The 25,859-nt window shown below is 45.3% G+C and overlaps 2 protein-coding genes across 4 annotated transcripts; one reads left to right on the forward strand and one right to left on the reverse strand.

Moving 5' to 3' along the window:
* Positions 1-5,936: 5,936 nt before the first annotated feature.
* Positions 5,937-15,181, reverse strand: UCHL5 (ubiquitin C-terminal hydrolase L5). Of its 2 annotated transcripts, none has more exons than XM_087829066.1 (11): positions 15,072-15,181; positions 12,687-12,750; positions 11,042-11,147; positions 10,582-10,707; positions 10,440-10,501; positions 10,231-10,361; positions 9,694-9,757; positions 9,246-9,348; positions 8,319-8,426; positions 7,386-7,484; positions 5,937-6,600 (listed from the first exon to the last, which is right to left on the reverse strand). In XM_087829066.1, the coding sequence occupies exons 1-11, from the start codon at positions 15,145-15,147 to the stop codon at positions 6,556-6,558; spliced, it is 984 nt and encodes a 327-aa protein (XP_087685192.1). In that variant the 5' UTR covers positions 15,148-15,181; the 3' UTR covers positions 5,937-6,555. The 2 variants fall into 2 exon arrangements, with proteins under 2 accessions (XP_087685192.1, XP_087685191.1); XM_087829065.1 differs by having other exon boundaries at positions 8,319-8,429.
* A 388-nt stretch (positions 15,182-15,569) lies between these two features.
* RO60 (Ro60, Y RNA binding protein) lies at positions 15,570-25,548 on the forward strand. Of its 2 annotated transcripts, XM_087828959.1 has the most exons (9): positions 15,570-15,588; positions 17,965-18,564; positions 19,722-19,942; positions 20,265-20,411; positions 20,640-20,777; positions 21,458-21,574; positions 22,303-22,416; positions 22,690-22,836; positions 23,646-25,548. In XM_087828959.1, the coding sequence occupies exons 2-9, from the start codon at positions 17,985-17,987 to the stop codon at positions 23,796-23,798; spliced, it is 1,617 nt and encodes a 538-aa protein (XP_087685085.1). In that variant the 5' UTR covers positions 15,570-15,588; positions 17,965-17,984; the 3' UTR covers positions 23,799-25,548. The 2 variants fall into 2 exon arrangements, with proteins under 2 accessions (XP_087685085.1, XP_016076696.2); XM_016221210.2 differs by lacking the exon at positions 15,570-15,588 and having other exon boundaries at positions 17,676-18,564.
* The last annotated feature ends 311 nt before the right edge of the window (positions 25,549-25,859 follow it).

Raw genomic sequence — 25,859 nt, forward strand, 5'->3', positions numbered from 1 at the left:
GCACGGGGACGGGCCTGCTGCTAACCTCAGCAGACCAGTGAAGGCCAGGGAAGGTCCATCCTAACTCCTGAAGGGTAAGGTGGACCCGCCGACAAGGGAGGCGGGCCGAGAGCGCCGAGCGTCGGCGGTGACTCATCCCCGAGGCGAACTAGCTCCGCGGGAAGCCAGCCGCGGCGCGTGGGGGGGCCCCGGGGAACCCGGATGACTGCCTCCTTCAAGTTTTGGTGTCTCCTCACCAGTAAGGGAACGGGTAAGTCAGGAGGAAAGGTGTGAGCTGACCTGGGGCCTCGGTTAAGGCTTTGAGATGACGGAAGAATGTGCTTTTTATTTTATTTTTCGATTACAGCTGACACTCAGCGCTCTGTTCCTCTCTGTATTAGTTTCAGGGGTACGGCGCAGTGGGCAGACAGTCACATACTTTACAGAGTGGCCCCCCCTCTATTTCAGCTACCCACCTGGCCCCAAGCACAGTGATTATCACAATACTATCACAGCATTACTGTCTCTACCCCCTACGCCGTGCTTTACATCCCCCATGACTGTTTTTTCATTACCAACCTGGGCTTCTCAGCCCCTTGGCCTTTTCACCCAGCCAGCCCCCAGCCCCTCCGCTCTGGCAGCCATCCGTCCGTTCTCTGTGCCCGTGAGTCTGTTTCTGTTTTGTTTGCTCATGTATTTTGTTTTTTAGATCCCACATATACGTGGAATCGTATGGCATTTGTCTTTCTCTGTCTGACTCGGAAGAATATTCAGAGGGAGAAGTTCAGGAGGTGGTTGGATAGGACCCCGGGAGAGAAAGGAGCCCTTGGGAGCCCTGTTTACAGGCGTCTGCGCGGACCCGGGAGAGCGGAAAGCACGACCCCAGGGGAACAGAAGCAGCGTCACTGTCCTCAGCGGCCTTCCAGCCTTTTCTGTTCCCTCTCACGCCAACAGAATCGAAGCCTCACTGCCTGCTTATTAAGTGTGTGGGAGAGAACTGAGAGCAGGTTATAATTCAGGGAAGACGTGACTGGGGGCTGGGGGCGGGCGTCTCGGGTCCCGTCTTCCCGGCAGCTTGTGCAGGAGCCTGGGTCCTTCCTGGACACAAATTCGGGCATCCCGCTGGACCCAGGCGTTTGCTCTGGGACTCGATGGGAAACGGGTGGACCTGCTCCTGGAAGCGGCTCCCCCGTGCGGGGGCAGATGCGAGAGGGTAACAGGGAGCCGTCCCGAGGACTCCGTGGGAAGAGCAGGTAGCCGGGCGCCGTGACTCAGAAGACAACTAAGCCATAACTCAGCCGTGATAGACACAGGCCACCAAGAAGATACAGATGAAGACGCAGAGGCGCAGAGTCACCCCAGCTGGGGACGAGCCCGGGGCGGAGGGAGAACGTCAGGGAAATGCTGCCCCTTTGGCAACAGTGGAAAAGTGGTGAAATCCGTGGAAATGAGGGCTCCAGTACCCGGAGCTCAGTAGATACGCAATAAATAATTATTAAAGATCACTAGCCCTAAGCCATCTACATCAACATTTCTCCTTATTACTGATGGAGTAACCTGATGGTGGAGAAATGACATTTTTCAGCTTCCCTCAAAAACCAGCATTTCTTTTGAATATGTTTTTATTGACTTAGAGAGGAAGGGAGAGGGGGAGAGAGAGAGAAACATCAATGATGAGAGAGTCTTTGATCGGCTGCCTCCTGCACGCCCCCTACTAATGATCGAGCCCACAACCCGGGAATCGAACCAGAGACCTCTTGGTGATGGGTCAACACTCAACCACTGAGCATACTGGCCAGGCAATTTTCTTAAAATAATTAAGAACTACTAATAGAAACCCCCCCCCAAAAAAATTAAAAAAAAACAACAAGAACTCCTAGCAAACCCTGACAATTTTTACATGCAGGAAAGCCCCGAAGGAGCTTCCGTTGTCTAGTAATGCCATCCTGGTGGTTGACTCAATCTCTTGCCTACAACAATTAAAAAAAAGTAACTGGGGGAAATGAACGAAGTTCCAGCAAGGTAGGGAGGAAAAATAGCTCGAGAGAGAAGAGCCCTTGAAAGCTGCTTTTTAAAACTTTTTTCTTAAAATCATGTGCTTTTTGTACCAAAAATAAAAAAAGAATAGAAGAAGAAGAGAAGCTTATACGCCGGATTCTCCCGTTTAGACTCAACCGCGAAGGAGAGCAGGCGCCGGCGGGAAGCGTGCGTGGCTGATACAGTGAAGCTCTAACAGGGCAGTGTTTGTTTTAAGGGTTAGCCGCATAAACAGACAGGAAAGCCATCGGTTTGCTCTGTAAGTGCCACTTGGAACCTACAACAAAGGACAGGCTGCATTTCAGGAGATAATAGAATACAGTCCGACAGGACTCAGTAGGTAGCAGCCAAGCAGGACGAGACTCCCAGGCCCCCTGCGCCCACATCCGGCAGCCTGCCCTCCAGCGTTCGGCACGATGGGGTTCCAGTGTGACCAAAAAATAATAGGCAGAAAGTTTTGTGTCTTAACTGTGACGTCGTGTTGACCAAATTGAAAGATGGCAAGAATGCACCCTTTCTCGTAGATACAGACAGCATTTTGACGGTTGCCGGATGGGAGCGGGGTAGGGAGGCTGGGAAAGAAAGGGGAGGGGGTGCATAAGTACCAGTTGGCAGATACAGAACAGCCACGGGATATAAAGCACAGCCTGGGGAGCAGAGTCAGTAACATTGTAATAACCGCGCCCTGCTGCCAGGCGGATACTAGACTTATCGGGGGGACCACTTCGTAAGTTACATAGATGTCTATGCTGCGCACCTGAAACTAACGGGATACTGAATGTCGACTTAATTGAGAAATCAAAAAAAAAAAAGTTTTAAATTATGTACAGTTTTTAGAAGAGTGGTAGAGGCTACCAAGTAACCAAGTTACTAGTGGAAGATACAACAAGGCTACTCACATGGACACACCTTTTTTTATTTTATTACAAATGTTAATTCAAGTAAATTTTGGGTTAAAATGTAACGACACTTTAGGAAGTGTAACTAAGGTGTTCCCTGTATTATCGATACAACTACTCCAGCAACGATCACGTGAAAAGAGAAAAGGATCCACGTCATAATGAGGAAACAGGGCACCACGAATGAGTAAATCGGAGACAGACTATGCCAGGCAGTATCCTTGGCAATATTAGAACAGAGATGGTGATTTCTCATACATAGGTGCCCCTTAGGTTATAGGAAAGACTCCCTTTATCTGGAGACAGTTTAAAAAATTAAGGAGCCTATCTACCCAAACGTCATTAAGACGACAGATTAGACTAAAATCAAACTCCAATAAATGTAAACGTAAGACAATGTATTTGAAAACATTCGCTGAAATGAGAAAGGGAGTCAGAAAACAACCCAAAAAGTGATTGTTACGCTGTTTGAAATTTTGTCGTCTCTACTCGTATGTACAGGGAGGCAGTTAACCTTTTGACCAAGGTGTGTCGTGTGCCAGGCAGACTGGGTCAGTGCCTAATATGGCAAAACAGGTCACAGGCTGTCTGTCACAGCCAATATCTCTAAAGAAAACAATTTCCTTTGGACTGGTTCTAGAGTCAACCAACCTTCTGGTCTTAATTAGCTTGCCTTGGTAAGTTAATCTACCAGGGAGAGAACGCACTGATAGGCTGATAGGAATGTCTGGCCTGCTTGGCAGTCGAAATTGTAAAGTAAATTAATAAATTGCCTTTCAGGAGTTCATTAGTCCCCTGCAGGTTTTATTAAGTCGTCTCGGTGATCCAGTGCCCTTATGGCCCTCATTGAGTGGACTCTCAGTGCCTCCCATCATAAGCTGAAAGGTCAGATGTTGGGCCTTGGTAACCTCACTGGGAGACACAGCCTGGGAGGCCCACCTGAGGGCTTGTTAGCTTCTCATCATGATCCTTATAATGACCAGCCCTGGGAGCTCCTGAGCGCCTGGTTACCAGCTCACCTGTGCATTCCTTAATAACTTAGCGAAGGTCACCCACGTCTCCTACAGAGCTCTAATAACCCCAGAGCTCGTGTTCTCACGCGACCGCCTCCGCCGTAGGATCCTGTCCATGGTGCAGCTTGCACCTCTGAGAACAGGAAGGGGGCGAGGGGCCAGAGAGGAGCAAGGGAGGGAAGGCAGGAGCCAGTTAGCTTGACTTTGAATCCCAGGTCTGCTACTAGCTGTGTGATTTGAGCTAGTTACTTACTTAGTGCTTTACTGTCCTCATCTGGAAAATGGGATAATAGGATCTACTTCCCATCTTTTGAGGATTACAGTTAATGTGCAAAAGTACCTAGGGTGGTACCTGACAAGTGTGTAATTCTTCTGCAGAAAAGCTAGCGTGAGATTTGAAAGTCAAAGGTAGGGCAGAGACCGTCCGCCTGTTGCTTTAGCTGCTCCCAGCAGCACGCTGAGCCTCAGTTTGAATTCTCCCGCCTTCCGGCGTGGTCTGCAGGTGCCCACGGGGAGCCCCGGCAGGTTCCTGTAGCGTGGCTCCCGCTGGGAGTCGTTTCTGGAGACTCAGACCTGAGCTCGCTCCGCCAAACCTGCCAGTGCTTTGACAGGAAGTAAGTAGTTTCACAATTCCCAACATTAATCCCATTTCCTCTTAAAAATTGCTAGAGTGGCTTTGTTTCCTGTAAGTCGTCGATGATGCAGAAAATGATAGATTGTGTACTATCCGCTTGGAAAGTAATGTGTGCTGCATACATCTATTTCAGAATGGGGGGGGGCACTCGAGACTGACCCACGTGTGTAAACCCGCGGGGGAGGGCCACTGGGGACACTGAAATGCTGATGTGGCCGGTCTTCCCGGTGGTGCAACGAAGGGCAACTTGCACTTTTTCACTTCTCTTTCTTTAATGTTTTTTATAAAAGGGAAAACCTTAAAAGCCGTTTCTTCCCCCAAACAAAAGAAACAAAACCATCTCACAGGAAAAAAAACTTCTGGACGTATCTTGACAAGGCAACCAAGAGGATTCACTGCAGGTGTTAGTCTGAGTGTGTTACACCCAACACACACAAGGATGTATCGTGGTCTGAAGTGGGGGGCGCGTCCCCAGAGTTCACGACCCCAGGACGAATATGTCTGTGCTCAAGGCTCTGCCCAGCTGCTCGCTGGGGAAGGGCACCTGTCTGGGGAGTAAACAGATGAGGGGAGAGGAGCCCGCGCCCTGCTGTTGGCGACTGTTGTTTGTTTATAATAACGGAGTATATCCCTGGGAATCAGCTCATTTAAAAGGCACGAAACAGAATGGAACAGCCTTCTTTTCAGGGCACGTGCCTGGTTGTGGGCTCGATCCCCAGGGGGTCATGCAGGAGGCAGCCGATCTGTGACGCTCTCTCATCCATGTTTCTTTCTCTCCCCCTCTCCCTTCCTCTCTAAAATCAGTAAGAACATATTAAAAAAAAATTCATGTGTGTAAAGCTAGAAGACAGGCACACACTTTCCCTATATGCGTTTAAACTTTTCCATAATAAAATGTTAGAAAGTCGTGTATCAATTTCAGAAATGTGCCCCAAAAAGTAGATCACAAAAGTTTTATAAAATTCTTTTAAGTTTAACTTGGAAAAGATCAGGAGCACGAATAAAGTTATTTTTATAAAATGAAAACAAAGCAACTCCCAAACAATGGGGGTAGGGTAATTTTTATTGTGGGCAAACCATACATGGCTCTTGGGAACTACTGGGCTGGACTGGTTTTGTTCAAGTTGGCACATAAGGATCCTTCACCATCACCATCACCCCTTTGTTTAAAACCGCGGATACCCTTCGTTGTCAAACCTCCAGTATTTTACAAAATTACAGCTTAACAGCTTGAAAAAATGTTGCCCAGCTGATTGTGCCACCACAAGTCTCTAAAATTTACACTTTGTTCCTCACCTGAAATTTTGCTTTGAAAACAGGACACCTTCCCAAAACAGTTTTACACACACAAATAAAAAACCCCACACACTTAAAGAGAGTTTGCGAAAATAAAATTGGGATGTTTATTACTTTTTTCTACTGGCAGCAATGAAATCACTAGAAACTGTCCTATTGCCCTTTTCAGATAATCTGCATTAAAATCATACTTTTCCAAATAATTGATATAGAAGATAAAATTCAGTTTTAAAATCCTCAAAATATTTAGATATCAAAGACAGAAATACTGATTTTTTTTTTTCCATTAATGATGAGAACAAGAGATCCAGTTTAATCAAGGTCTGACATTTATAAATTTTAAGCATTTAACTGAGCTACAACAAAGGATTAGTGACAATTACAGGTACAGAATATCCTCTGTGCGTTTTCTAGGTTCATTACAGTAGCTGTATGTGCAGGAATCACAGGTCTCAGATCCAATGTCAAATAATGGGATATGGGCGAGTGCTCTTGACATCACCTTTATTTAACAGGCACTACATGCACACGATGCAGGTAGGGAGCGTTTATGAATCCATGCAGTAAAGACAAGACAGACGGGGCTACTGCCCGATGTGCACTGAGGCAGTCAGGGTGCTGCTCCACGCTCCTCGGACTCAGTGGTTTCCATGGAAACAAGCGCAGAAGCAGAAGTGCGCACACCACAGCACCCTCTTCATTTGGTCTCCTGTGCTTTCTTGGCATTCTGTTTTTCTTTTGCCTAGAAATTAAAGATAGTATATTACAAAATCTTGAAAGCTCTGTTTTAGAGCACATTAAAATAAAATGTGCCTAAGAGGGGACTCTTAAGCTAAAAGGCCTGTAACGTATTGTCTGTGAGATTTCTAGAGCATTATCTTTCATAACTGGAGACTTGCAACTACTCCTGGACAATTAGATAGTCAGTTTGCCTGCTCCGTCCACACGCGTTCACAGACTGCCACCCTGTGTCCACAGGGGGAGCTGCGGAATTGCTGTTCTGGTGCAAGATCTGAAAAGCTATGGTTCTCTAACTATGCTTTTAAAAACAAAACAACAAACCTCTGGAATTATACTGTCAGTAAAACCAAACCAGACTTGTCGTCTTCCTAATGTGCACAAAAGTATTTATTCACAGAACAATTTAGAATCGAAACACACATTTAAAATTTTCCTAACATTTGTCTGCTCCTTAATATGTATCTACACAAAAATCTGATGTAGCACATACCCCCTGGTGCAGCACAACAGTCTACATTGTTTCAGTTATTTTTAATGGGGAGCGTTCTCAGTTTCATACAGAGGACACACAGCCGGATGCTCTGTTAACTGAGCAACTTTGAGAATCACGAGACCCCAACTGTGAATCTAAAACTTTAAAAATCAGTTTCCTGCCTTGGACTTTCGTAACTTGAAAACACTGAGATACATGAATAGAAAAATGTGTATCACAGAGAGGGTTTAGCATTCGTCTGCGGTAATTTTTACATTTAATGCTCAGTTGAAGCCCAGCAGTAAAAGCCTTACCTTTTCGACCAGCGGTATTAACTGCTGATGTTCTGCTAGCGTCTTCAACAATTCCATAATGAAGGGCAGGTAGTTATGCTTCCTCCTGATATTTTCAATCTGGTAATAAAACAAACATCAAACCTCACTAGCTTTGCATTTCCGGTAAGTTTCTGACATTTCAATTTTGCATACAACTTGAAACAGAAATGGGGAAAACCCTCCATTCTCAAAAGAAAAATCAGAGATAACGAGATTCTGTTCCCACTGAGAGTGTCTTGGAGCGTTTCACTAAACGTGCTAGCTTCCCGTCAGTGAAGGGAATGCCAGCTTCGGGACAAGAAAACCTACTTCCTAGTCTTGGCTACATCTCCCACCCCACCCTGCCCGTCAATGGCCATTCTAGTTCTAAATTCTGTGATAATTCAAATTTTTGCTGAATTAAATAATAAAAATCATTCTTTCAATGATTTACATTAAAATCTGGGTTTTTAAAGAAAGGAAAACGTTTTACATTTCATTCTAATATAGCACAACCTGAGCTATGACCCTGTGGACTCTGGAAGGGAGAGGGCAGGAGTAACATCAACATGAGTGTGAAACATAATCGGCTTCCTCCTGCACGCCCCACACCGGGATCCACCCAAACACCTGCCTCCTGCACACCCCACACCGGGATCCACCCGAACACCTGTCCTCCAGGACAGAAGCTACCAGGCTGGGGAGCCAGGTCAGGACTCAGGAGACAGCTTGCAGTGGCTCCTACTGGCCAAAAGGGGGATAACCTGAGCATCAGCACTAACTGCAGGCAAGTGAAACACCAAATAGGTTAAAGATCTGTCCATAATAACACTTAAAAATAAGGGCGGAAAAGGGCCAAGCGTCCCATGTGCCTTCCTGTCGGAACCTACCGCTCTGCCCTGAAACAGTAAAGGAACAAACTCTGAGAAGCACCTTGTATCGTTTTAATTTCTGTACTTCCTCTTCAATGAGCATCTGGTTCTTGGCGACCTCTGACTGAATGGCACTCAGCATACCACCCTGGTCGGTATCCATGGGCTCCTCCTTGGGAAAAGACGACACGTAACACCCTAAAAACTGAGGCTTAGGTCAAGATGTTCTCAAGTGATAAACAGGGTACAATGCCTTTCAAATTTTACCCTTAATACGGGAACAGGACACGAGCCCAATGAAGGCACCCGTAAAGGAGAAAGCCGAGGGGAACCTTCCGTCTCTAGTCTACACTCCTACCAACGTTCACCTAAAAACAGCCTACGCTGTTAACACGTCGCTGCTCTACCCTTCCAGCCAGCTGCCAATTCACCTAAATATACTCTTAAGAAAATGTGCCCAAAGGAATGTGAAAGGTCTTTGTGCCTGTTACTAATGTTCTTGTCCAACCCTACTTACCACAGGATAATCCATCGTAAAGACTAGGGAAGGTTATATGTGAATCTGGATCTACCCAACTGATCCTGGCTTGCAGTCTGACTTCTTAATTAGAGGACAGTAAGCAACTAATTGCTAACACTTATTTAGCACATACTGCTTGTCAGTCACTGTTTAAAGTGGTTTACACATATTATTTCAGTTAATCTTCACAACAACCTTATAAGGTAAATACTATTTTACTTAAGAAACCGAGGCACAAAGAAATGCACTCAAATTCACGCATCCACCAGGCAGGAAAGCCAGGAGCTGGAGCCAGGCAGCCTGAGTCCCGAGCGTGTTCTAACCACCGCTCAGGACACTGGGTTCAGTCTAAGTTTGAAAGAAGAAAGGAAAGGAGAGGAAGGAAAGACAGAAGAGGGAGGGAAAAGTAAATACTTTCTGAGAAGATAACTAAATTAGAACTTTGTACGTTAAAACACGGCCGCGAACCTCAGCAAGCTGCCTCTGCAACTCTGCTATCTTCTGCTCATATATCATTTTTCTGTCGGACACGATGGCCATTAAGTTAAATCGAATTTCACCTTCACTGTACCTAAAAAAATGAAAGTTTATAATGCAATAAGGAAACTGTAACACTATTACAATTAAGATAATCTGTGATTACCCCATAATTCTCTAGGAAGTCCAAGTTTAATTTAATTAAAACACAGATGCTCAAAACAAAACTCTACAAAATACCTCACTTAACAGAAATCTGAGCTTAACTCCTATGTAGACGGCAGAATCTAGAGACTTCCCAGAGTAGATTCCCTGAACACACTCACGTAATCAAAGGTAGACAGATACTTGGTAATTTTGCTAAAATAAAAATGTAATGAAAGTTTGGAAAGCAGCTGAGGCCACCCGACCCCGCGCGCGAGGCGAGCGGAGGGCTTACTTGTGCATCCTCTTCTCGATGACCGGCCTCACGGCGCTCACCCAGTCGTCCTGACCGCACACGCCTAGGGAAACGAAAACGCACTTCCACCAGGGAGAACCAGCACCGGCGCACCTCCAAACTCTGGCCCAAAGCCATCTCTTTTCATAAATAATTTAGGAAATTCAGAATACTGAAAATCCTCTTGGCTTAACCATGTTCAGCTTCAGTTCTTACTTTTTACTCGAATTTATTGGGGCTGCCTTTGGTTAACAAAATTACACAGGTTTCAGGGGTACAATTCTATAACATCATCTGCACAATGTATTGTGTTCACCGCCCCACGTTCCGTTCTTATTTCCCTGGTGACGCAGAGGCGGTCGACGCGTCCTTCCTGTCTGTTAACTGAATGAAGCGCTGAAGGGCTTAGGGCCGTCCCGAGACTGCCCGCGTCGTCCCCTTCCCCTCCAGCCTCTGCAGCACGGAGGCTGAAGCAGAGGTGCCTCCCCGGCGTCTTCCCTGGTCAAGAGTGAAGCAGCAGGAAGGGGCACCAGTTACCTAAGTCAATGGGTCCTTCTCGTAATCCATCCAGTTCGTAGAGTCTCCCGTTCACGGGGACATAACTGACAAAGTGAAACGCATCTTCTTCTTTGGCCGACGTCTTCGCATCAAATTCAAACATCTGCTGTCTGCGGTGAAGGAGACACGGTGAGAGACAAGCAAGCAGAGAAAGCAGCAGGCGGGGTCCCTCAGCACAGGTCCCTCACCTGGCGAAGCTGTTGTGCACCTGCCGGATCACGTCCGAGTTGCTCAGCGCCAGACCTTTCATCTGAAAATATTTTTAGAAGTCACCCATTAAAGTAAGAACTGTCACAAAAAGGGCGTTTTAGGAATAAGAAGACTACTCACGGCCGCATCAAAGCTTTGTGAAAATTCTTTAAACTCTGACAACGTCTCTCCTAAGTGGACGTCCTGGTGGGTACAGTTCAACAGCACACTCACGATGGCCTGGGTCGCACACGCATTATTAATCACCTGTAAGACGGGGCGAAGATGTCATCAAGGTGTTAGAGGAAAAAAGCAGCTTTCAACTGGAAACAGTGCCCCCCAAAACACAAAGTTAGTAGTTTCCCAATGTTATTTCCTATAGTCTTAGCATGAACATAATAGAGCATTTAATTGTCATCATAAACGTTTCAGGTACGCTCTGCAGTTCTGGGCTTGAAGATTCCAGTAAACCACATTAATTACATGGACTCGTGACAGTGCCGACACCCACCCAGTTAGGGTAACCACACAGCGGGGACAGAGTCCTTCCTGTTTGTAAGAGAGATGGCTCTCAAGGCTCTCGGGTACCCAGGGGCCATACCTGCTTGGCAAAAAAGATCGTGTCGAGTCTGGAGTCCTGAACCACAGAGCCTGCCGGTTCCTCCCCTGGCTGCCACTTGAAAAGAAAAATCAACCCGTGAACTGGCCTATGGGATAAAATGCAGATCAGTGACAGCACGCCCTGCCCTTCCTGTACCACGGCCAGCACACTAACTCTACCCGACCGTGTAACAAACAGTGCAAATAACGTACATGCAATTTTTTTAAAAATTGTTTATCAATTTCAGAGAGAGGAAGGGAGATAGAAACATCAATGATGAGAGAGTCATTGATCGGCTGCCTCCTGCTCGCCCCCTACTGGGGATCGAGCCCAAAGCCCAGGCAGGTGCCCTGACGGCATCGAACCTCGATCTCCTGGATCCGAGGTCGGTGCTCAACCGCTGAGCCACGCCAGCTGGGCTAGAATTTTCTTTTTAAAGATTGTACTGCTATTCAGTTGCTAGAATGTTACCGAAGACAGGCTAATAAAACTTAAAAATTACATCACTTAGGATAGAATTATAATGAAAGGCTTATTCTCAAATCTGCGGATTACTCATTTCTACCTTACATCACTTCACTTAGAGAAGAAAGAACAAAGCGAAACTAGAAGCTGCTGCTGAGGGAGACTGAATTCCAACACACAGGACCCAGCTCACTGGGCGAGTTTGCAGATGAAGGTTGGCAGCGTGTGCATCACAAAATACAGGGAGTCGCTTCGTACAATCCTCAGATGCGCGAACAGCCTCGCACCACAGTGCGAATGGAAGCTGCCGTCTCCTAGGCGAGGAGGCCACCACTTTCCTGCTGTTGCCCAGGAAACGTCAACTCGACCCCCTACGATCCTCTCCAGTCTCTTCCACAACTGCCTTCCATGAAGCAAAAATCTCTCCCATCCTCTAAAGACAGTTCCAAGTCCCATCTTTAATAAACCATCCCTGACCACTCAGCCAAAACAGGTCTCTTATTCCACCTAAAGTGACTGCGGATGGGGGGGGGAGCACACTATCCCCTTCTATGAAAACAGGAGCCATATCCAATGGCCCCCACTGTCCCTGTGAAGAGCCAACAGGCCTCCATCCCAAGAACTCTCCCACCAGTGAGAACTCCCCTGGCCCTCCCTTTGCAACACAGGGTCAGCGCTTGGGGACATGGAGGCGGGCGGTGGGGAGGGCTCGGGTGGTTCTACTCGGAAGGACAAGGGAAGAGGAAGGTACTTCCTGGCACCTACACTTGGAATCTGGACGCAGCCACCCCAGAAGCAATGGGATGATGTATAGACAAGTCTGAGTTAGTGGTAATATACATTATTAAATATGTTTTTGTGGACAGACCCCGACTCATGTCTTATATGCTAAAACGTGTCCCATGTTCTAATCCATGATCTAAGAATGAATGTTGTAAACAATAAACCAATCAATTACTTTATTGACGTGGAACTGCAGGGGCTTACTTTCAAATCCCTTGCAAGCTACTTACCTGGAAGGCTTAGGTTCTTGGTTATAAAATAACAACAACTCCTCTCTCTCAGGATTGAGAGAAAACTTGGAGACCATGGATTCAGCCCAGAGTTGTCCAAGTAAAATAAATGGATGGGAGTCTGCTTAAATGTAGACAATTTTTAACACAACTAAAACTATACTCACTTTAATTTTTCAAAATTCTCAGGCTCTAAACTCCATATTTCTTCCACTTGGGCTCCTCGGCAACCTGAAATGAAAAATTACTTCTTCAGAAAGCAAAATACACAACTCTTTTTTCTCCTTCACCATTAAATATTAACTAAAAAAGAAAGCACATTTGGGACAATAAGATATGAGAAATTAAAATAGTAAAATTGATCAAGTTCACAGTAAAATACCACATCCTTTCCTGTTTTCTGATTATTAACAATGGGAGTATAATGCCTTTACAACTTAAGTTTCAGGAGTTTACTTTCACTGACACGCGGCTCCACCTCTGCTCTGAATTCCTAGGATAAACCCTACTCAGTCAGGATATGTTGCCCATTTAATATAGTATTGGATTGGGTTTGCTAAATTTTTACAATTTTTGCATCTATACTGATAATGGATATAGGTCTCATAGTTTCCTTATCTCGTAATGTCGTCAGGTTTGGGTGTTAGGATAGTGCTGGCCCTCTCAGAGTAAGTTAGGAAGTATTCCTTGCTCTCCAATTTCTTGGGGAACGTTTGTGTAGAATTGGCATGGCTTACTCCTTAAATATTTGATAGAATTTACCAGTGAAACTATTTTGGCTGGAGTTGTCTCTGTGAAAAGATTTAAAATTACCATTTTAATTTCTTTAGTAAATATAAGGTTATACTGATTATTTTTCTCGACTGAGCTTTGGTAACATGTGTCTTGAAAGGAATTTGTATATTTCATTTGTCAAATTTGTTGATATTGTAAAGATGTTTACAATATCCCCTTACTTCCCCCCTTTTAATATCTATAGAGTCTGTAGTATCATCTCTTCTTTCTGATCTGGGTCATTCCCTGCAGACGTCTCAACTCAGTGTGTGTCCAACACTGAGCCCATTTCCTGCTCCGTCAAGCCCGTTCTCTTGTACTCCTGCAGCCACCCAGGCTAGAAACCATGGAGTCCATTTCACCTTTCTCCCTACATCCTGTCTGCAGTCCTGTGGGTTCAGATACGGCAAAATTGATTACTGTACCTCCTCCTCTCTAACCCATACTTTACGTCGTGCCGGTCACCTCAGGCTTTGACCATTTTAAAAGATTTCTAGTTTCTCAATCTACCCTGCATACTACACACAGTAAGTAAACTTTTCTTAGTTATAAAAATGTCATTTCAGCATTCAAGGATCTTTGACAGTGAAGTCCCCAGAGACTACACGGCAATACAAACGACAGAACAGAGCATACAACCTGACCTGTTTACTTTTCAGCTGGGGAGGCCAGGACTCCTCCAGCTGTTACATTGTTTCAGTCACTTTGCTCGCTGTTCCCTAAGCCACTCACTGTAACATCACTGCTGTTTCATTTTCCCTCTGCCTGTGTTGCTACATTTTGTCCATACTTTAAGGCAGCAATCAATACACCCCATTATGGTTTGTCAGTTCTTCACACAGCAGTCACGGTTCATGCGCATTAAAAAAACCCCAACCCTACCAGTGTGCCTGACATATGGTAGGGGACCTATCTATATACACCGGATCAGTGACACTCCAAATGCCCAGCTATGCACAACAGCCAGTATCAGCCCCAACGTTTCACGTTTACCCCGAGTACAAGCTTTAACATAATAGCTAGAATTAAATGTAAAGGATAACAATAAACTTACTGCCCCTCCACCCCCCCAAAAAAGAGGCTGGGAACAAGAGGGACAGGAAAAGGGTAAGAAGTGAAATGTGTTGGTTATTTAGGGCGGAAGGCGAGGAGCAGAGCCGGGGGGAAGCCACGAGGCAAGCGGGGGGCCCCCAGCCGCGAGCCCGGCTCGAGGAAACGCGCCTCCCCGGGAGCCGGGCGGGCGGGGCAGCGGCGGCCCGAGGGGCCCGTGCGGCGCCCGCAGAGCTGCCCGCACCCCCGGCGTCCTGCTCAGGGTGACTGGCGCCTCGGGTTCCCCCCCGCGCGGCTGCGGCCTCGGGCACCCCACCCCCGGGAAGGCACCCCGGCTTCTCCTGCGGGACGCGCGGCCTGAGACGGGCACCTGGGCGCACCTGCCCGGGGTGGGAGCGCGCGGCGGGGCGGGGAAAGGTTGGGGCTGGGGGACTGGGGGGCGGGGAAGGTGGCGCCCGCTGCAATCCCGCGGGGAGCGGGGGCCGGACCCCGAGGCGGCGGCGGCGGCGCCGGCGCGCACGGCCCCTGCCCTCGTGCAGCGGCTCAAAGTCGCTGCGGAAACCCGGCTGCACCGGGCGGGGCGCGGCGTCTCCCCTCCCCGGGTCCCTCCGGGTCCCCGCAGCCGCCTGCTTTTCCACGCGGGGCGGCGGTGGCCGCAGGGAACCCCCCGTGCCCAGCTCGGGCCTCCTCCGTGACCTCCCGGGCCCAGGACGGTCCCTGGCTCTCACCGAATCCTTTAATGAGCTCGGTGAAGACCCCGGGGTCGCTCTCCATGAGGCACCACTCCCCGGCATTGCCCGTCATGGCCCCGGCCACGCGCCGCCGCCACCGGCACCCGCTGCCGCCGCTGCTGCCGCCGCCACCGACCCCGGCCAACCCGCCGCGGAGCTCGTCCACCCCACGTCACCCCGCCTACTTCCCGACAGCCCCCGGGCGCCGCGCCCGCAGCGCCTCGGAGCGCGGGAGGACGCTCTAGCCACCCAGGAGCCGGCGACGCTCCTCCGGGGCCGCGCCGGAACTGGAAGAGGCGGTGCTTCCGGTCGCCGGAGGAGGCCACATCCGGGACTCTCGCCAATCCGGAGCGAGGGCGGGCAGGCGAGGGGGCGGGGCCACTCTGGGAGCCGGAGCTGGAGGCCCCGGCGGCGGCGTGCAGTCGAGCAGCCTTCGCCCGAGCGGCCGCCGCGTCTCCTCGCTCCCCGCGCCGCGCAGCGCTCTCCCGGTCGGAGCGCCGGCCGCCCAGCCCAGGTGAGGAGCCGGCGGGAGGCCGGCGGGGCCCTTTGTGCGGTCCGGGCGGCCGCGGGGCGAGCGGCTCCGGCCGGCCCTCCAGGGCCCCTCCCGCAGCCGCGGCCCAGGCCGAGCCGTCGTCGTCCGCGCCCCGCCCCGCCCAGGCCCCGGGCGGACGCGGCCCTGCGGTGGGCCCTCCTCGCTCGGCCGGGCCGGGCCGGGGGCGGGCCTTGCGAGCCTGGCGGCCCCCGCCGAGGGCCCGCCTTCCGCCCCCGCCCCCCGCTCCCCGCGGCCTCTGCCGGGAGGCCTTTTCCGGACCCGGGTTCGGGAAGGAGGGTCTTTGTGGGGAGCGGGGGCCCAGAGGAGGGGCGCCTCCGAGGAAAGCGGGGCGCAGAGACGCGCGGTGCTCGTCTAACAGCACCTGTAACGGCCCCACGGCTCGGCCATCAGTTACCCCCAAGGGGCCATTTTCACGAGGCCGCTCTCGCTCCACGGGCCCCGCGGGGTGTTCGTCTCAAGGGCTTGTTTTATCCGTGCAGCTGTGTGTGGTTCTGGGGGGCCCTGGGTAAAGTGCGTGACTCTATAATACCCGACCGTACGAAAGAACACTGAATGTCGGCTGGGGTTGGAGAAAAACTTTTAACTATCTTTGTGCATAATTTCTTAAACCTCCTGAGTTCCAAGAAGGGCCCTTAGCTTCCAGGAAAAAGAAAAAACAAACAAAAAAACACGTTTTAGTGCATAAAAGTCCGATCCCTCGCTAATCAAACAGGTGACCTGCGCCGTGGAGTGACAGGGAGCGAAGTAATCACGGTAAATTTCACTGATAGAAGCAACAGAACAGCTTTCATATGAAAACAAGCACGGGTATAATGTGGAACAGAAGCCAAAATGTGTATCAAGTGTTAGATTTTTTTTTTTTTTTTTTTAAATTTCGGAACTCTGTTGAGGTTTGTCGCTAGGAGCCTGCCCTGCCCTGCGAATGGGACTCCAGTGGGGAATGTGTAAGGCACAGGGTCCACCGTTACAGCCTTAGGGACGGATGAGTGTCATCAGAGCCCAAGCTGTGGGCAGTCGTTTGTGGGGTTTTAATTGGTAATACTGCTGTGAACTCGAAAGTGTTTTCTGTGCTAAATAAGTGCATCAAAACTAACATGTATTTGAAACCCAACTTAACATGGTGCCTATTGAGGAAACACCAGACTGGAAAGTTAGACCTTGACGCAACCTAGAAATAACCAGAAAGGGGGGGTTAAATTTTCTTTAATTTTGTTGTTAACATTTGATTCTAAGAGTTTGTATAAAAATCCAGGTTCCTGGGTCTTGGAGGAAAAATGAGAGGATCAGTCTGGCAATACTAGGCCTACACCACAGCCCGCCAGTCGGATGGCACGCTCGGCGCAGTCCACTCATGCCTTTGGCCATCTGAGTGATGCAGTCCTCCGAGTGTGTGGCCCCAGGTTTTGCAGTATTGTTTCTGCTAAGCTGTGGTTTTCATGGACGAGAGTCAGCTCTGACCTTATCTGAAAGGGATAAGCTGCAGACTTGTTTGACCTGCGGGGTGAAAGGTGGCGTTTTCAGCTAACAGGTGGTGAGAGATGGGGAAGAATTCATGTTTAAGGGAAACGTAGGCATCGGTAGGAATAACGTGTTACCGGTATTGTTAGAAGATGCCATGACTACGTCTGTGTTGTCCTAGTTCTAGTGGCTGGGGAGCAGAAGTGTGGTTGCATATTGTGTGTTACTGGCATTCACTGCCTGCGCATTCAAAATTAAGCAATTAAGAAAGAGTAGGCAGTGTTAAAATATCCACAACTAGTTTTTAAGTTGTGGCCATGTTTTTAATATTGAGATTTGTTTAATTTCTTCCAAAAATTTTACCTTAGAGAAGTTTTTTACACCTTCAGCTGTGTGAAATTCTTTGGGGTGGCGTGCTTTAAGAGTACTGGAGAGGTCAGCCAACCCACAGAAGAATTAACGTTTTTTTAATCTGGATTTACAACACTCGATTATTCGGGGGTGAGGGTGGGGGAGGAATGGATGTGGGTTAAGCAACCAAAAATGTCTACCAAGTTATTCAGGGAATAAAGGTCCTAAGATCTCCTTAGGGTCAGCTGATGTAACTGCCCTTCCTGTACCCACCTGATTCTCAGTCTGGGAACTTCAGACCCCATGCTGAGCTGCCTACAAATTCTCTGAGGCAACAAACTATAACTGAAAAAAGTGACTTCTTAGTTGTGGCTTCTGATTATCACAGCATCACTCACTGAGCTTAAAAAATACTTCTATATCAAAAAAGATTTCATGGAAGATTTCAATAAGCATAGATTAGTAAATGTTTACCTTTTTATAATTTTACTGTGTCAATGTGGCAAGTAACATTTTGCTTTTTGATAGGTTTCCTAAAAGATAGAAAAATGGAGGACTCACTAAACCAAATGCAACCCCTGAATGAGAAGCAGGTAGTGAATTCTGAAGATGGATATGTATGGCAAGTCACGGATATGAATCGCCTACACCGGTTCTTGTGTTTTGGTTCTGAGGGTGGGACTTACTATATCAAAGAGCAGAAGTTGGGCCTTGAAAATGCCGAAGCTTTGATTAGATTGATTGAAGATGGCAGAGGATGTGAGGTGATACAGGAAATCAAAGCATTTAGTCAAGAAGGCAGAACCGCCAGGCAGGAGCCTATACTCTTTGCGTTGGCCATTTGTTCCCAGTGCTCCGACATAAGCACAAAGCAAGCGGCATTTAAAGCTGTGGCTGAAGTTTGTCGCATTCCTACACATCTCTTCACTTTTATACAGTTTAAGAAAGATCTGAAGGAAAGCATGAAATGTGGCATATGGGGCCGCGCCCTCCGGAAGGCTATAGCAGACTGGTACAATGGAAAGGGCGGCATGGCCCTTGCTCTGGCAGTTACAAAGTACAAACAAAGGAATGGCTGGTCTCACAAAGATCTGTTAAGATTGTCACATCTCAAACCCTCCAGCGAAGGTAAGCATAACATCTTGGGCGGGTGCACAGATATCCAACAAATCACAAATGTATTTGATAACAGTTGTGTAATATTTTCTAGAAAGATCCTTCCGTTCTCAAAACAATTCAAATACGTTTAATGCCAGCTGGAATTAAACACCTACCATAGGCAATCCAGACATTAATAACCAAGGATCAAATGACAGATTTACAGCTTAAAATGTCACCATGCTAACTGGAATGCTCATCCAAGTGGTTATGGTCTATGAAAAGAAGCCTGGATGTGTTTAAGTTGTAGTGATCCAAACTGCTCCTAACCAGTAGGTGGCAGCCCAGCTCTGTGGCCCCTTCTCATTTTTTCCCCTCCCTGCCTTCTTAGGACATACATTCCATGGAACCCTAAGGCTACCTGACACAGTCCTCTGAACTTAACAGTTCAAGATAGTCTCCAAGCAGTCAGCCAGGGGACGTAACTTGGGCCAACTTTTCTATGTCTACAATAATTACTTAGTCCTTAGAAGGAAATAATAACTTTTGGTCAAGAATAATTTAAAATGCAAACTTCCACAAAAATGGACATGCCCCAAAATTTGACATTTTTTTACACCAGAAGTGAAAGTTGAAGACAGCCACTCAGATGGGTGCAGCTCTCAGTTCTGCCCATTACTTTGTAGTAGGGAACATTATTCCTTATTTTAGTATTTGGCCTCTAATACTTTCTCAGCTATTAAAAAATTAAAAAGTACCTACCTGCCTGCCAATTCCACTTATCTGTACTATTCATACACCCATAATCATCAACTAAAAGGGACAATTGAGTGTGAAATTAATTGAGATAGATCAGTACATTTGAGAAGTGTTCTGAGGTTATGGACCTAAGTCTAGGCCTGTCTGCCGAAGTTTCTAATGCTGGTGTTTCCAGAAATACAGCTCTATAATGAAATGAAAACAGGAGTTTTATCCTCCAAAGTTTCATATTATAGCAACTATGGAATAAGCGAGATTAATTGACTCTTTAAATGTGTGTGACATCACGGAAAACAGCATCGTGATTCAAGCAGTTTGCTCCTGGGTATCTACTTTTTTATGCCTTTCACCTGATGCTTTCACAGAAACACATGCTGTCTTTTACTTACTAACCCTACCTGCCTTTTCAATTCTTTATTTTGTTAAAGGACTCACTATTGTCACCAAATATATTACAAAGGGCTGGAAAGAGGTCCAGGAATTGTATAAGGAAAAAGCACTTTCTGCGGAGACGGAAAAGTTGTTAAAGTACCTGGAGGCTGTGGAAAAGGTGAAGCGCACAAAGGATGAGCTGGAAGTGACTCACCTGATAGAAGAGCACAGGTTGGTTAGGGAACAGCTTCTGACAAATCACTTAAAGTCTAGAGAGGTAAGTAAAGTGTAATATGTTACAGCATGTGGGTAAACAGTGATTTATGGTATGTATTAAAAAGATAAACTATGGGTCCCTGTACTCTTTAATTCTTTGTAAGAAAAACACCTAGCACGATGCCCCGGTGTTGCATTCAGAATGTGTTAAGAACAAGTTAGTCTATTTGGTAAACCTTTGGCCAATTTGCACAAATTTTTATTTAGAAAGTGCTCTGAACCCCCAAAGAAAGCCTTAGAGGATATGTTGTTAATGTTACTGTTGGCCCAAGTGTGTTACACTGATCCATGCCTTCCTGTTTCTGCCCATGTTGTGGCCATAGGTGTGGAAGGCTTTGCTACGGGAAATGCCTCTGGCCGCATTGCTAAGGAACCTGGGGAAGATGACAGCCAACTCAGTGCTTGAACCAGGAAATTCAGAAGTGTCTTTGGTGTGTGAAAAACTACGGAATGACAAACTGTTAAAAAAGGTAAGCATCCCTTTGTTAGCTACTGCTGGTTGAAAAGGCTGGCTCCTAGATTTTGGAAATGCCGCCGTCATGTATTTCAGGGACCGAGACTTGTCAGACCAAGTTGCATTTTGACTCTGAATCTAAAATTTACGTGCCATCACTTTCCTCTTTGCTCTGTGAAATACGTTATCGGAGGCACATCGCAGTTTCCATTTGAATTGTAAGCTTACTCTGTCTTGTTTCTAGGCTCGCATACACCCGTTCCATGTTTTGATCGCGTTAGAGACTTACAGAGCAGGTCACGGGCTCCGAGGAAAGTTGAAGTGGCGTCCTGATGAGGAAATTTTGAAAGCTTTGGATGCCGCTTTTTACAAAACATTTAAGGTGATGGTTTGATTTTGTATTAAACAAATGACCCAATTAGGGTAGGACTTGGTATCTTGTGTAAAAACACATTTTAAAGATATTAATAGTTTAACTGGGGCTGGGGATTAAGCCTGCAACCGAGGTACGTGCCCTTGACTGGGAATTGAGCCCGTAACCTTTCACTCCTTGGGCCGACGCTCTAGCACTGAGCCACACCAGCCAGGGCTCAATAAAGGTTTCTTGATAGAAATACCTAGTTTACTTCATGAGGAAAACTTGTTAAAAACAGAGAGATGGTAACTTTAAATAAAATTAAATAGGCTATCTTATTTCCTTAGTTTTACTTCTAGTAGAAGCTAAGCATTTTTTAATTAATATTTCAATTATAGTTTTACATTCAATTTTTTTCTTTTTTTAATTCAATATTAGTTTTTGTTAATTCCAGATGTACAGCATAGTGGTTAGAAAATTATATACTTTACAAAGTGTGCCTCCCAATATTTCAAGTATCCACCTGGCACCGTACATAGTTAAATCAAAGCTAAGCGTTTTTAATTAATTTTCAATTGGTAAATCAAAAATGAGGCCTTTTATCTGAGAGAATTTTTCAAATGAAGGGGATAAGTTAGTATGATTTGTTAGAAACTTAATGTACTAAAAATTTCTGTGATTGATTTTAATGATTGTTTTCTCTTTAGACAGTTGAGCCAACTCGAAAGCGTTTTGTGCTGGCTGTGGATGTCAGTGCTTCTATGGACCAACGAGTTTTGGGCAGTGTCCTCAATGCCAGCACAGTCGCCGCAGCGATGTGCATGGTGAGAGCACCTGAGGCAGTTTACCTCTGCCACCCTAAGGAAATGTTTACTGTGGGCAAAACTATAGACTTAGATGGGATCAGGAATTAGGTTTCCACTTGTTTTTGTGAATTTGGCCTATTAAGTATTGTTCCATATCAAAAATAATTAAAAGCAAGCAAAGTTTTAAGTAAATTATATGTATATGTACTCAAGAGTACGTATAATTACATATACTTTATGCTTAGGTATAGACTGTGTTATAGGTGTATTGAAAAAGCACATCTAAAGAACATTCGATAGAAATTTTAATTTTACAACTAAAAGTCAAATGCTTTGAGGACATAGACAATGTTTAGAGAAATTACTGATGAATATGGAAATTCAAAGGTCAGGAACGACAGCAGTAGTCAGGAGACTAGTTTCAGCCTGCCTGTCACTGGGCAGCTGTGAAGTGCCTCATAGACGAACTGCTTAACTTCTCCTCTGGCTTTATTCCTATTTAATGAAATGAGAAGAAAACACACTAATTGCTTCACAGGATTGTTGTGAAAAGCAGCTTTTTTGTAAGCGTTTGTGAAAGTACTTGGAAAACTATCCTGCTGCTGCTGTGTGGTTCCAAAACACTAAGTTTAGAAGTAAAATAGGTATCACAGTGTGTTTCTTTTAAAGATGAAGTTTAGTGGACTTCAGGTACTGTATTTATTTCTCCCAAATCTGCTGAAAATTACTACCATTGAATTTTTCAGGTTGTCGCACGAACAGAAAAAGATTCTCACATAGTTGCGTTTTCTGATGAAATGGTACGATGTCCAGTAACTAGAGATATGACTTTACAACAGGTTTTAATGGCTATGAATCAGGTAAAAAACTATTTTATTAAGTTTATTTAATGTATATTGTGTAAAAATTGTGTTATTTATGTCATACCTGACATTAATAAATCTCTGAGAACAAGTTGTTTTATCTCAATTTTCTCATGAGCGTAAAATAAAATATCTCTACAGGCTTTGGGAAGGCCTAAGGATTGGCTCTAAACACAATGATAATATAAAAAATAGTACTTTATTTTATTATTTCAGATGTATCATTATGGAAACTGTCTTTTAGTCTGATTCTTTTTTGTTCTGAGTTAGATCCCAGCAGGTGGAACTGATTGCTCTCTTCCGATGATCTGGGCTCAGAAGACAAACACCGCTGCTGATGTCTTCATTGTGTTCACAGACAACGAGACCTTTGCTGGGGGTGTCCACCCTGCCATTGCTCTGAGGCAGTATCGAAAGGTAAAGCAAATTGATACTCTCTCTTGCTCCAAATTAGACTCAGACCTCAAACATTCACTATGTTTTCCCAAAAAGAAGATACTGAAGGTGTACAGCACCAGTAATGAACTCAGCAGTACTTGAAATAAGAACATATGGGCTACACATATATTTCCACCAGTTCCAATTTATAAGTGGTATTTTTTTACAATAATCAGACCATTTATTTTACCTTAACTGTAAATTTTTTAATGATTCAGTGTGTTCCTTGGAAAATTAAAAGTTTCATTTGTGAATTTTGTTAAAGGGCTACATAAAATTAAAGCAAAGCTGTAAGCTACAGTTTAAGTTACATGGGTGTTTCTCAAAAACAGCTGTTTTGACAAGTCACTACCATAGAGAACAGGTTCTTACATGTGACGCGTATATTATGTGTAGCAAAGTTAATCTTGGGGGAATATCTTCCTATATTTATTCCACCCCCACACTAAACTGCCCTTGTTTGATATGTTGGTAAAAATATCTAATGCCCCTGAACATCATGACAGGTTTGATAAGTACAGAGTCCTAGGCTGCTCAGGAATGTATTCTGTGGCCCACAGAGCAAGTAATACAGATCAGAGAAGCAGGAATTTCAGGCAGGTTGTTTACAAAATTTTATTTTGTAGTCTTCTGAAGACCACAGTCTAGCTCTGAAAGATTGACATATTTTATGTAGAGAAAGAAAAAAAGAACTTTGTAATGAAAGGTTGTGATAAAATTCAAAGTGTTTCAATATTTGAAGTTATTTGCTTTTGCTTTCTCTAATGTATTTTTATCTTTTCGTACAGAAAATGAGCGTCCCAGCTAAATTGATTGTCTGTGGAATGACATCGAGTGGCTTCACCATTGCAGACCCAGATGACAGAGGCATGTTGGATGTGTGTGGCTTTGACACTGGAGCTCTGGATGTAATTCGAAATTTCACATTGGATGTGATCTAACCAATCATAAGCACCAGCACGACTCAGGCAATCCATTGCCATTAGTGATCTCACTGAAAACAGTAGCTACTTCCCAGCTAATCTTAATCCAGTGAACGAATGGTGATAAAATGATGGCATAGTGTGTGTATAATGGAAAGTTTACCTTACCAAAAAAAAAAAAAAAAAAAGGAAGGGAAAATAAGCCCAAAGTTCTTTGTCCACTAAACTAGCTCCTGGGAAGCAGCTTCGGAATACACTGTAGCTCCCTCTGATAGAGAACCTCCTATCCATAGACTGTAAAGTAGTTACAGGTTTGCTTTGCTAAATAATCACATTGTTATTTAAAAGAAGAGCCAAATTTATAAGTAGTTCCATATCATGTCACTTGTTGGAGAAGTGCTTCAAGTTTTCTTAAATGTTTTTATTGGGAAAGGACAGCGTTGATAATGTCCATCTATTCTGAAATGCACTGGACCACGTAACTGTGATGGCCTATAAAACTCAGCTGTCAACGTTTATAGCTAGGTGGCAAAGCGAAAACCAAGGCAGTTGATTAAATTGTGAGTTTTACAAATCTCGTGAAGAGTTTTCTAAGATCACATAAATAGCAGCTTTCTTACTCAGTAAAAAAGATGTTTTGTCTCTTATGTTTTATTTACACTTGTGGAATTATTGCCATTAACCGGAAACAGCATAGAAAGGAAACCCCTGGGAGGGGACTATAAAGTTTTGTCACCTGAGAAAGTCTGTTTCGGTGAATTTTATTGCTGGGAGTTGAGGGCCTGACAGTTTCCTCTTTCTTTTTTCCATGCCCTTAAATGAAAACCTAAAGTGTCTCAAGCATCTGCCTCCCCCACTAGAATCTGAAAGTATGACAGAATCTCAACTACAATCTGACTAGCGTAAAGTCAGTATTCTAATTACTTTTAACTGTTTTAGCCAACTGTACATGGGTCCTAGGTGTTTCCAGTTGTAAACACGTCAGTGGCCTATTTCTTTGTTTCATTGCGACAAAACGTTCTTTTTTGATAGAGTGAAAGTAAAATACGGTAAAGCAGGCTGGCTAGGTCTTTCAGGTCTGAAAGGCAACTTCTGAGTAGCATGTACCACTAACTAGTCTGTAAGAGTATTTTTTTCTATTTTGTTTGTGTATATTAAACTTCCTTTCATTACGCTAAAGTGCATTATTTTTTTGAGCAAATAATACCCCTTTGTGGAGAGGTTTAACCTGTTTCAATGCCAGTAATGTCTCTTACGTCATGGTTACCGACACCTTCAACATAAAACTTCAGCTTTTATGCATTCTCTAAATAGTAATGGAGGCTTTATGGGGGTTTTTATAAATCTCATCGCTTATGTAAAAAGGCAGACTAGAAACTGTAAATTGTAGCCTTTCTCATGCTTGGGGTTTAGAGGTTTTCCGTTTCGGGGGTTAGGGTGGCTTCAGTGGCGGAAGAGTTTATGTAAATAATGTCTTCTGTTTCATGGGAAATTTGGGCTCTGGGAGTGACAAGAAAATGTTCCTTTTACACTTATTTGACATAGTAATAATAGCGCTGGGATGTAGACTTTGACGCAACTCATAGCAGTGTAGATATGTTGTGATTTATCTTAGATTTTTTAGTCAGCAAGACTAGTAGCACCCCCCCACACCCAAAAAGTAACATTGCTTCTAATGTCATTTTGTCTTTAATCCCCTGGCAGACTTTGGACTTAACATCTTCACTTTTACGTTCTGATTAAATTTGAAGTTTAAAGAACCTAACAATTATGTTATAGTTCTGGAATTCTTTAAGTAAAGTCGAGATCTTCTCAACTTAAAAGTCATAATATGATGTAACTTTACTCCTAATTGAAATGAAATACAGTATAAAAGTGTGTTTTCTTCAGTTATGTACTATCCTACAGTGTTTTCAGATAGGTATATTCATGAGTCGACATTAAACCCGTCAGAGAAGTAGGATCAGATGTGACCTCTTTGAAGTATGTAGGTAAGCTGAATTAAATGGATTAGGGTGCCATTTAACATAGAAGGGGGGGGCACACTAAAAGGAGCCACCACAGACCATAACTTTATTT

Source organism: Miniopterus natalensis, chromosome 21 (genome assembly GCF_054644295.1).
Source record: "Miniopterus natalensis isolate mMinNat1 chromosome 21, mMinNat1.hap1, whole genome shotgun sequence".
NCBI classification, from domain to species: Eukaryota; Metazoa; Chordata; class Mammalia; order Chiroptera; family Miniopteridae; genus Miniopterus; species Miniopterus natalensis.

Excerpts from the sequence above, each read along its gene's own strand:
- UCHL5 (XM_087829065.1), bottom strand. The coding sequence starts at position 15,147 with ATGACGGGCAATGCCGGGGAGTGGTGCCTCATGGAGAGCGACCCCGGG. Across the intron at positions 7,485-8,318 it reads AGAAATTAAAACGATACAAG|ATTGAAAATATCAGGAGGAA; the intron begins GTGCTTCTCAGA and ends TTTTATTACCAG. Across the intron at positions 6,601-7,385 it reads TAATACCGCTGGTCGAAAAG|GCAAAAGAAAAACAGAATGC; the intron begins GTAAGGCTTTTA and ends TTTAATTTCTAG.
- RO60 (XM_016221210.2), top strand. The coding sequence starts at position 17,934 with ATGTGGCAAGTAACATTTTGCTTTTTGATAGGTTTCCTAAAAGATAGA. Across the intron at positions 19,943-20,264 it reads ATCACTTAAAGTCTAGAGAG|GTGTGGAAGGCTTTGCTACG; the intron begins GTAAGTAAAGTG and ends TTGTGGCCATAG. Across the intron at positions 21,575-22,302 it reads TCGCCGCAGCGATGTGCATG|GTTGTCGCACGAACAGAAAA; the intron begins GTGAGAGCACCT and ends TGAATTTTTCAG.